We start from the raw sequence: 12,059 nt of genomic DNA on the forward strand, positions 1-12,059 counted from the left end.
ATGTGTTATAGTTACACAACTTGTGTCAGATATGTGTCACATGTGACTGTAGTCGGTGTGTATCTGCCAGAGTTACTTCCTGTGTTTTTACAACTGAGTGTTTGGATGAACACTGAAACATATTGTTAACTTGTGTTTATGGAGTCCAGTGACGTTTAATAAAGAGTTTGTTTGAACATTTGGATGTTTTAGACATCATGAATCTACATAGACAAGCTCTTATTGAGAATTAACAGAGGTTTAGATGTTGATGTTTCATTGAATGTTTTATTTGAAGTCACCAGAATCGTGATTAATGGCTCCTTTATTTGAGCTCTTGACCCTTTACTCTTCTTTTAGTTTTTCTCTTGCTGTAACTGTATTTTAATCAAATACATTTGTTATGGTGAGTGAAAATATGATCAGATGTTTCTTGATGATGTTATAATCAGCAAGTTCTGATCTGATCAAGTTTATGAGTAAATGGATGGTGCACATTTAATTTATATATGTGCTGTTAGTTATAATGATCTTGTGATACTGCATCATGCTATCCAGCAGTGCAGAAAAATAAAATTAATGTTTTCTGAAAATTTTAATCTGCAGCAGAAACTAGTCAAACACAGACATCAAGAATCAGCGTATGAATCTCAACAATGGTGACAAACAAAAAGCTTCATGCCGCAATGCATGCTGGGAGTCATGGATGAGATTTGTACTATGGTGGCACCCAACATGCATTGCGGCATGAAGCTTTTTGTTTGTCACCATTGTTGAGATTCATGAGCTGATTCTTGATGTCTGCTTGATACTATAGACTGTAAAGTCCTGTACAAACTGTGAATTTAAAAACTAATTTTAAGCTAATTGTAATATGCTAATCCTTTTAAAAGTCATCTTTTAAATATTACATTAATATTATAAATATTGAACTCTTGCTGAGCTTAACAACACTACATGTCCATGATGATGATATTATCATCTGAGCATAGTTTACTATTAAAAACTCTCAGTCTCACATACACACCAGCCAGGATGATTCTTACTTGTCCACTTACTTGAGTTTGTCCAGTGCACAGTCAGGATGGTTCATTGCTTCAGAGAGCAGCTTCAGTCCTGATTCTCCTGGGTGATTGTAGCTCAGATCCAGCTCTCTCAGGTGTGAAGGGTTTGAACTCAGAGCTGAAGCCAGAGCAGCAAAACCTTCTTCTGTCACCAAACAGCCAGATAATCTACAACAACAATAAGTGTTCATGTCAGTGTGCTTCATTTTTAGAGAATATACACTACATTAAATACAGGGCTCTTCTACTGGCAGATTGCTGGCTAAATTCGACCCATCAACCGTCTTTACAAGGACCTTTGTTTGATTGCAATTAGGGATGTCGTGATTACCTAATTTCACAATTGACAGCGATTAAAATGGTCACGTTATTAAACCATAAGAGAATTTGGAAGCTATGGTTAAAAATTCAAGAAATACAAAATAAAAATTAGTCTTTCAGACTTGTGCCCTCTGTCTGGATACTCTAGGTAAGGAAGGGCATGTGCAAAGCATGAACTTTAAGTGCATGTGAAACTCTCAAAATGAAAACATGGTGGAACTATGCAATCTCCTGGACCTTCGCAGATGTTAATTAAGCTCTTGGGGCATTTTGGCAATCTAAAAATGATTCAGGAGTAGTTGATAACAGGTATACAATATGCAAAACATTCAGATGAAAAGTGTCAGCAAAAGCGATGAAAATGTCTAATATGCTATACAGCGCCAGAGGGATCATCCACACCCAGATGAAAGTAATAATTTTACAAACATAATAAATAGCTTGTTACTTCTATCCAATAATCACAATGAGCTATGCACTTTGTTATTTTGATAAGAACAAGGTCTCCAACTTTTAAATTAAAACAATAAATACCATTTTAACACTTTAATGCATGTGACAGACCGCTATAGCCACATATCTGTTTAAGTGAAAACATGGAGGCCACCTGTGTGAGTGCATCTGTGCATCTCTGCACCTGAACTGATCGCTGTACTACTAGTTTGTCATGAACGCTACCTCTGAAAATCCTCCCGTCTGCCACTAGAGGTCTCCCTCACCTGAGTATTAGCACTTGGACTACAAATCTCAGAACTCACATACCTGGACTGATTGCACAAACATTTGTTCTCCATTTTATGGACTATTTAAGCATAAAATGGAGAACAAATCTCCCTGTGAATCTCCCTTGGCAGTGGCAGCACTAGGATGAACACCCTCTGGGAACTGGTCATATCCATAGTACCACCACAGAAATCACTCTACATGCTGGAATTCTACACACAGAGCAAACTTGCTCCTACCTCATCCTTTCCCCTCACAATCCACTCATCCTTTGTCTACCTTGTCTTCAGAGACACAATCACATACATCAATAACTGTCATTATAATGAAGGTGGACTGGTTCTTAGGTAGATTTGGTCATCGCCATGATGTGTCGGTAAGGACACGGAGACAGGAACCCCATTAAATGACTTTAATGTCCATCAAGTTCACTGGTTACATTGGTAAGGATGGTTACTTTCGTGTGTGTATATGTGTGTGGTCTAAACAAAGGAAAGGATAAATAAATGGCAAATTAAGTGAGCTTAGAATAAACATGATAACATTACCACATGTAAATTACCAGATAACATAGCAGGTGTAAAGCTGTACTCAGCACTGTAATACAATATACAAATAATGTGCATCCTTAAACTTGTTAGCTTTATGAACCAAATACACATGCATATGCATTGGTCAGTATACATTAGGTGTACATTTGACAGATTAATCACACTTATAAACTAACATGAACTAACTAACATTGAATTAGGCGGAAATATATCACAATGGCATTAACATGTTCACATAAGACGATTCCAAATATACTTTTTCGGTTTAAAACGCTTATGTCTACTAAGGGTTGACTGATATGTGATTTTCAGGGCCGATGCCGATTATTACACATTAAGTAGACCGATAAACGATATTTTGAACCGATATATAGCCTATGTCTGATGTAAAAATGTAATGTCAAAATTAAAAATAACAAAGGGTTTCGACAAATATGTAGCGACAATGAGTATGAACCAAACACAGACTAATCTTCTTCCAGAAAATTAATGCAAACTCTCCGCTTCTCGCAAATGAAGGGGGGAAGATTTGTTCAGAACGTCTCATGTTCCTCATCCATCTTGTCATCGGGGCCAGGCGCCAACCAGTCGGGCTGTTTAAAACTGACCCCCAGCACTAACGAAATAACTGGTCAATACTAGCTTTGTTGCCGACACGCTGACTGGTTAAGAGATGACCGAGACCCATCTTGGTCCCATGAGAGATGAACAAAACCTCTTTTCAGCAGGAACTATCCATGACCTCAGATTGGAATGCCTAAACTTTACACACCAAAAAGACTTTACATATCAAAATCCATAAAACTCATTCAAGAACAATTTTCAATGGACTTATAAACATCATACATCATTCTATGTGTTTCTACGATATATGTGTCCATTTAATATGCCTTGATCCCATATAATTCATGTAATTGTTATAACTAGTATAGGTGTGAATGAAAGCGTGTACTGTTTCATATCAATGCTATCTTACGAACACCACTAGCAAGATGGCTGGAATTAAATCGGTGTAAAATGTTTCATATTCTGATAATAAGAAATCATGCCTAAACTGTTGCATCTGGTCTCCACTTACAATTAGAGCTATAGAACCCCAGGGAAGACATGATTTATGACTTTGCAAACAAAGCAGCAGTCATGACATATTTGTAGGAGTAACAAACCTTTTTTGTTTTAAAAAACCCTTTAAAACCAGCGCAGAGCGTTAGTTTGGGGGAGTTAGTTCGTTCAAAATGTTCTGATAGAGAAGAGTTCTCAACAAATGCAGAACAAAGACGGAGACGGCAGACGATGGTTTTAGTAACCATGTAACGTTAACAGACGAGCAGATCAACCCAAATTAAGATCAAATGGGTTAGATTCATTTCCAGTCATCTATCTCCTTTCCGTATCTCATTTTCTTTCTTTCTTTTGTGTTATTCTTTCTTTTCCGATTGAAAGTCTCGGTTTTAAGTTAAGTTTGGCTGCAAAGTTTCGGTCCACGATTCACGGCTGCAACGCACCGCTTTCAACTTCAAAGACTTTTCAACCATCCGACATCCACGCCACAGACATCTATCCAGGCACGAGGAGACCACAGCCAACGAACGGGAAACCCAAGGGAATCCCCAAAAGCAAAGACGCAAGTACCTCCAGACTAAAACTGAACTGGTGCATTGATATAAATTTAATAACCTGCCTAAAACGACAGAAGGGTTGAATTAATGCTTGATGGTTCGTTCAGGTTATGTCTTCTAACTGCATAGACTCTTGAGATCTCATCATCTCACTCTTCAACTCATTTTTTTTTCAAACTCTTTCTTTCTCACTCTCTTTCTTCAGCAACCTGTATGAATGTGTGTGTATGCGTGCGCGTGTGTTTGTGTTAGATATTAGCTTTATGTGTTAGTATATAATCAATAAAGTATTGATTGTATGTTAAAGAGATTACTTGTGTTATCTGCTTATAAATGTATTGTCTTGAACTTCGATCAAAGTTGCCTATGCTTTTACCCTTGATTATTTCTTAATTTATTGTTATCTGGGGATTCTTCTTTCTTGGCCAGGAAGATATATTTCCTAGAGTTAATGACTGTTTATGCTTTCTGTTCATTGGATGAACTGATAGACTAATCATACTATTGATTCTGCTACAGTAAATTCTGAAAATAATTAAATCATTAATTATTGATCATAATAATTAATTAGATTTATACGGGCATATAAACGCTACAAATACTTTCTTTAAATGCTTTTAAACATATATTTAAATCAGAGAACTGTGTATATACTCAATTGTTTGTTGTGTTATCTGCTTATAAATGTATTGTCTTGAACTTCGATCAAAGTTGCCTATGCTTTTACCCTTGATTATTTCTTAATTTATTGTTATCTGGGGATTCTTCTTTCTTGGCCAGGAAGATATATTTCCTAGAGTTAATGACTGTTTATGCTTTCTGTTCATTGGATGAACTGATAGACTAATCATACTATTGATTCTGCTACAGTAAATTCTGAAAATAATTAAATCATTAATTATTGATCATAATAATTAATTAGATTTATACGGGCATATAAACGCTACAAATACTTTCTTTAAATGCTTTTAAACATATATTTAAATCAGAGAACTGTGTATATACTCAATTGTTTACATTTTATAGCCATGTATGTATCCTCACGCGTTTATTCTTTTTGAGTAAAATGTTTATCATTTATTACTGTAAACTGATTATTTTATATTTCTGTTTTATTATAGAAACCACACTAACACACCCTTAATATCATGTGCATCTGTGCATGCACTGCACCAAGTATGTTGATGGCTTGAAACTACGATTAAAAACAGTGATTGGACTTTTGGACTTTCGTGCATTCTTACCGATGGCCCGTGATGATCCCAATTAAGTCAGAACTAGTTAATACAGTCCAGAAACCTACTTAACAGTTAATAATAACATTATTAATAATAATAATAATAATAATGATAATAATAATAATAATAACAACTTAAAAAGTGCAATTACGTCCTCATATAATGATGCGGCTGAGGCTAAAAACAGTGCAAGCGTCACACGTGCTCCAGTGTGTGTGTGTGTGGTAAATGAAATCACGCGTCTGCGCCATTCAGTTAGAGACATGCAGGATTCATATTTAAATAGTCTTTTTGCGGTTTGAAATTCGATTTGATTTGTACTGACCTGCTTTTTATTAATTCATCAAAAAGTTGACAAATTCCGTGATATTACACTTTATTACACTAAATTCCTTTTTTTATTACTGGATTCCGCGATTCTGTCCGTCTGATTATATTGAGGTGTTTTGCAACTTCAGTGTAGTGATTTATTGCAACTTCAGCCAAGTCTGCTGCTACCTTAACTTTGAGAGACAACTGATAAGTGATCAGTGAAGCAGCTCCAGTCAGCAAGTGCTTTCAGTGCCTTCAGCTTTCAGCGTTGATTGGCCGGACTCGTGACTCCCAACCAATCAGATGGGAGGGGACATTGGTCTAGTCTACAGAGTGATGAGTTCCAACAGAGGTGGCTGCGTCAGAGCCAAATATAGCACATTTCCAAATTTAATTATTTTATCGGCAAATCGGTTTTGAAAGTGGCTGTTACCAATAACCATAAAAATGCTTAATATCGGTGCCGATAATCGGTCAACCCCTAATGTCTACACGAACATTCGCTCGTGCAGAGCTGCAGGTCTTACTCGCATCCATTTATCTTACATATAAATAACTCAGTGACTAATTGTAATCAGCAGCAACAGCAATATAAACAAGATGAATAAACAGTTGCTTTTAGTCATTAACCCTCTGGGGTCTAGGGTGTTTTTGGGGCCCTTGGGATGTTTTGACATGCCCTGACATTTGTGCTTTTTTCAGTTATTTATAAACATGATAATGGCAAAGGTGTAAATTCACTCTATATAGCACAAACAGGTCTACCATAATATGTAAGCATTGTGTATGTAGATGTTTGTATTTTTAAGAGAATAATGTTTATGCGTGGTTATTGAAAAAACTAAAAATGAAAGTTGCTGAAATAAGACCACAAAACTCATACTAAATATGTGTCAATAAGACTTTTGACTAATGGATGTTGTTGCTACGAGTTCTGGCTTCAAAATTATGTGAAAATAGTCTTGCTTTATCGTTCACATAAAACAATACATTGATTTAAATTGGGTAAGACAGGTTTTGCTTGGAAAGCCAATATGCGAGGGGGACGTGAACGAGGAGTGGCTTACACCTTAGAATACAATTTCACACCCACTCTGCATAATGAGACATTCATTCAGGTGTGACACTGACTGAGCCACAATGCAAGGACAAAAGATATATTTAGAAGAAGACTTATATTGACCATTTAAGATTTTGCTTACATCTATCTTGTAAATATCTTTTGCTATTTTATTAAAAAGGTTACAATTACAACAATAATTACAATTTCAACAATATTTCAAGTGTACTCTTTCTTTGTAAAAAAATGATTATAGGCCTACATTTTATTATGTATTCATTAGTTTGAATATAGCCAACATTGGAACAGCTAACATCTTAGTTGATGACTTTATTTTTGACAAAAATAGTATTTTTATATATATATCAAATACATCAAATAAGCTTTTGTTTAGCAATTTCTGCTCATATGTTATATACAAACATGCATTGCATATGTACATGTACATGTACATATATATATATATATATATATATATATATATATATATATATTTATATACAGTATATCAGTGGCGGCTCCTGCAGAATCTCTCGGGGGGGGCAAATGTTTGGATGATTGATAAGGATAAGGTCCACCCATGCAATGGATAAATTAACAGCTTAAGCATGTAAAGGCAACTTCACTACTTTAATATTAATGAAAAAAAAAGTGATATACTAACAAATAAATAAATATTTATTTACAATAAATAAATCTCCTTGTTTGTTTCTATGAGTGTTAACAATTCAGCAGCAAGTCAAAATCAATTCAAACAAAGCCCAGCAAAGATGCGAATTTCCACAAATGAAACAACTGAAATCACATAACTCACTATTTACGCTAACGTTACTTGCTCTGGCCAGCGTAGCACAAATCGCTCTGAATCTGAAGGGCTACATTTTATTTCTCCATTTAATAAACAAACTATTCCATCAGATAAATATTTGTTGTGAAAGAAATATAGTTACATTTTCAAGCATTTTATCCAAAATTTAAGCACTTTTCAAACCTTAAACACATCAAAATTCAAGCACTTTTTCAAGGATTTCAAGCACCCGTACGAACCCTGCACATTACTCACTAGTTACACTACTCACTATTATTACACTGCTTACATCACATTACTCGCTTAATACACTGCTTACTTGTACTGAAATTTGCTCTTCTCTCTTTCAAAGGAGCAAAGTGATCAATTAATCTCTCATTTAAAGGCATGTTCCTGACTAGTTCCCTCTCCATGGAAAGCATAGCCAGTGCATTCAGACGATAGAATTACCTGCGTTCGCCATGACGTTGTTCAAGTTCAACTGGCCTCAACTCGCGAGATGTCCAAACAGTCGCTCTCGCTCTCGTTCTCTTTTTTATTTGTATTTTTTTAATCACATTTGATAAAGATATTAAAGTAGTGTTTCATTTGTTCTTGTTGTTCAAATTCAAAATTGTTTTCAAATATTATTTGTCACTTAATCTTAAAGATTTTTAATAGTGTATGTTTGTTCCCACCAATCGCTGCACAAGTTAAGGATACGTATGATGACGTAAGCACGTTAGTGCGAGCCCTCCCGGAACCCATAGAGAATGCATTGCAGTGCCTGCAGTTCGAAAAAAAAACATCTTTGAATGTAAGTCTATGGGAACACTCTGGGCGATTCTCAGCCAGAGTGAAATCGCCCAAAAAGAGGCGGTACTCCACAGAACGTGACATGACGCTGATTGGACTATATCTAGAGACAGTGACGGCTAGCGTAACTCTGTGGTTGAATGAGTTGTGAATGTGATTGAAAAAGTCCCTTTCACAGTTTGGTGGTGCGTCGCCCAATCGCCCTAATGAAGAAACCGCCCCTGCAGTATATATATAACATATGAGCAGAAATTGCTGAACAAAAGCTTATTTGATGTGGCAGTATATTCTACAGTAAAAACTGTACCCAAATCTAGTCAACAAAATGTTGTCTTTCATATTTCGCCTGACTGTAACGTTGTTTTTATGAAATATTAGGGCATATAAATGTTAATTTGCAGTTTAATATGTTGCTTATACAAATAGCCTACATTTTATTTCAACATATTTCAGTCGATTTTTACTCATCTCAGTATAGCAATACAGTTTGCTAAAACATCATCATTGATTCACACAGAAACGCGAGTGTGCGAGCTGTGGTAAACAGCGCGCATCTCTGCCATTCATTCATTCACACAGAAACGCGAATCACTTGAGAAGGGAAAAAACTTACTACAGTATTCCTTAGCTCAGTCGGATCCTTGCTCCTCGAAATACCCGCACTTCTGAGGTACATTTTCCATTATTATTATTCCTCACTGCGCTGCGAGACGGTGTAAACAAGTAGGCTACAATGATCTGATTAAACTTGTGTTTTCTCGAGCTGATATGGGGGCGTTCACAGTTTGCGTGGATTGCCTCAGTCATTTGCGTTTGAATAGGCCTTTTCAGAATGTTTGTAAACAATAGGCGCCGAGTAACTTCCGGGTAGCAGAACGCGAGCGGCTTCCACTGACTAACTGAAGAGATCCAGCCGGCGACTGCAACAGTTACATAGTTAAAAACATTGTTGTTGATCAAAGTTGAAACGATGATGAAAACGTGTTGTGTTTGGGGTTGCGCTGCCAGATATACAGCAAAAGGTGTAGGGTTTTATCGATTTTCCTGTGTTTTTATGTATGTGCGAGTGTTTGTGTCTGCGTGCTGCGAGTGTATGTGCATGGAAGTTTATAAGTATTTATAGGTGTATGCGTGCGTCAAGTTTATATGTAGCCTATATGCAAGTTATTCACAAGCATTCATTACTGACATAATATGTATTGTTATGGATTTCATATTAGTGTGCACGAGTATTTCATATATGTATTTTGAACATCCAATAAATGTATATGCGAGTAATTTATAATTGCATTGTGTTATGTAGGCCTATGTATTGATAAGCGAAGTTTGATTTACATCCTACACTCAAAAAAATGAACTAGGAAGGTTGTGCACTTTACATAATATATTTATATTTAGTTTACTTATAATAATTGTGTTTGTTGACTTTAAATGTTTTTTTCTATTAAGGTCCACGTAATTATGTCTCAACTTAACAGTACAAAATCCTAACGTGTTGTCTAAACACAAACCATTTATGTTAAGTAAAAAATTCTTACATCCAGCGGGTGGCAGTATAGTGCGACGCCAACTGCCATTTTGCCCTAACTTAATTTGATTGTGTTCAATCTGCTTAATATGTAAAATTTAAGGTTACTTAATCCGTTTGTGTTGGATTACATGAATGATTTGTGTTGCATTAACTGAAACTGGGCAGTGCTTGTTAGTTCCCAGCATGCTTTGCATATGGTTGAATTAAGAGAGAATAAATGTTAAAATTAAGTGTTATTTTATGTGTTTTTTTTGGAGAAAATGAGAAAAGGGGAAGACTTGACAGTGTGTAATTGTGTGTAATGTTCAATTACATTGGAATTATTAGAACCATTTAAATTACAGTGGGTTACCATTGTGGAGACGTGTGGAGCATTTTGTTTGGCTGTGGACTGATTCAGTTACTTTTAATTGCTTTGGTTGGAGCATGTAAATCTTAGCATTTAAGATGCTGATATGTGCTACTGCTAGCAAATAGCTAGCTGTAGTCTATCAATTTACTTCTGTGTCACTAAAATAAATGAAATATTAATGTATGATGAAAATAACAATCGCATAAGTTGGATGCAAATTAAGTAAATTAGTTGGTCCAAAACATTGCAAATTAGTTGGGCTGACAAATGTTGACATTAAATTAAGCTGTGTCCAACCATAGTAAATAAGTTGAATCAATGATTTTTGCTTATGGGTTCTATTTGCCTAGATTAAGCTGAGATAACATAATTCAAATGCGTGGAAATGTGTGTCATAATTATATTAAGTTACACCAACGATTTATTTTTTTGAGTGTACGTGGCCTCATACAATTGTCACTTTTCACACGCTCTCACTACACATCCATTTTCTCACCTTACCTAAATGTATATTCCTCATACATAATATCGACCAATCAGTGTTTTTCAACCGCGCAAAGGTCGATATAACAGCTGGAGAACAATTGTCACATAACATTTACCTCAGGAAACCCATTTAATGACCATGATGCACGTTATTTGGCCTAGAAAAAAGAGCTATAGAGAGTATTTTGCTAATTATGTGTAGGCCTACTATATTACATATTTATTATATTTTTTACTTATATCATTAAACACAGTTGTTATTATGATAAAAAAAAATGCATTATATTTTATTTTTATTTATTTTTTTTATTAAATTTTTACTGTCGACGGTGGGTCTCCCTTCCTAGCAATTTACTAGCGTTGTCATAGGAACGCTTCGGCTTTTGCCACCCGGAAGAACGTCTATTACTGTTGTGACGTCATGGTGAACTGTCGTATAGCACGCGCTCTCCGTGGGCGGAGTCACATTACAAATAATTAGGTGAGATGAGAACAACTGACATCTCGCTCTTTTCTTACAGAATACATGAACTGAGAATATTTGTTTTTTATATAAATTACTTCATTCAAAAGAAGAGAATTCAAGCTTCATGCCTGTGTGTCTGTATGTCTGTTTGACTGAGTATTCGCTGAGTTATTGTTCATTTTCAGACGCGTTTCAGAATGGACTACACTGACAGAGAGAAGGCAGAACTCGCTTCGTGTTTATTTTTCTTTATTTGGCAAAAAGCACAACACTTTGTTTTTATTGTGAGTATTCACAAAACAAATACACACTTAACAGGATCGATTGATGTATAACACAAGAATATAAGATAAAAATTTATATTAGTATTTTGATTCTTTTTTGCACTGATAAGGAAAAAAACGAGCCTATCGCGCCGGCGCAATAGCCGACCGCAGGGGGTTAATGACTGGCTCCGACGGAGCAAAACAGTGTGGAACCAAACACACATCCAGCTTCAATGTGCAGCAAAAAGATAGAAGAAACAAGCCTATCATCACCGTCGTTCCAACCCTAATTATGCACCAGGACAGTGGGTCTGGCTTTCTACTCCGGATCGTTGTGTACGCCTGCTCTGCAAGAAGCTCAGCTCCGGGTATGTGGGTCCTTTCAAAATCTTAAGACAAATAACTCCCATATCATATTGTCTCCAACTGACTAATAATTACCGCATTTCTCGAGGTTCATGAGTTTGTCACATTTTTTTAAAATAATC

General features: G+C 35.8%; 1 protein-coding gene across 1 annotated transcript in view; it reads right to left on the reverse strand.

Annotated features, from left to right (window-relative positions):
• Window positions 1-12,059, reverse strand: part of LOC311090488 (uncharacterized protein) — a 32,463-nt gene that overhangs the window by 5,587 nt on the left and 14,817 nt on the right. Inside the window, 1 exon segment of the mRNA XM_084125781.1 lies at window positions 1,038-1,211. Coding sequence (XP_083981907.1) covers window positions 1,038-1,211 — 174 coding nt within the window.

The sequence above is a fragment of the Abramis brama genome, assembly GCF_963993115.1.
Source record: "Abramis brama genome assembly, chromosome: 1".
Classification (NCBI taxonomy): domain Eukaryota; kingdom Metazoa; phylum Chordata; class Actinopteri; order Cypriniformes; family Leuciscidae; genus Abramis; species Abramis brama.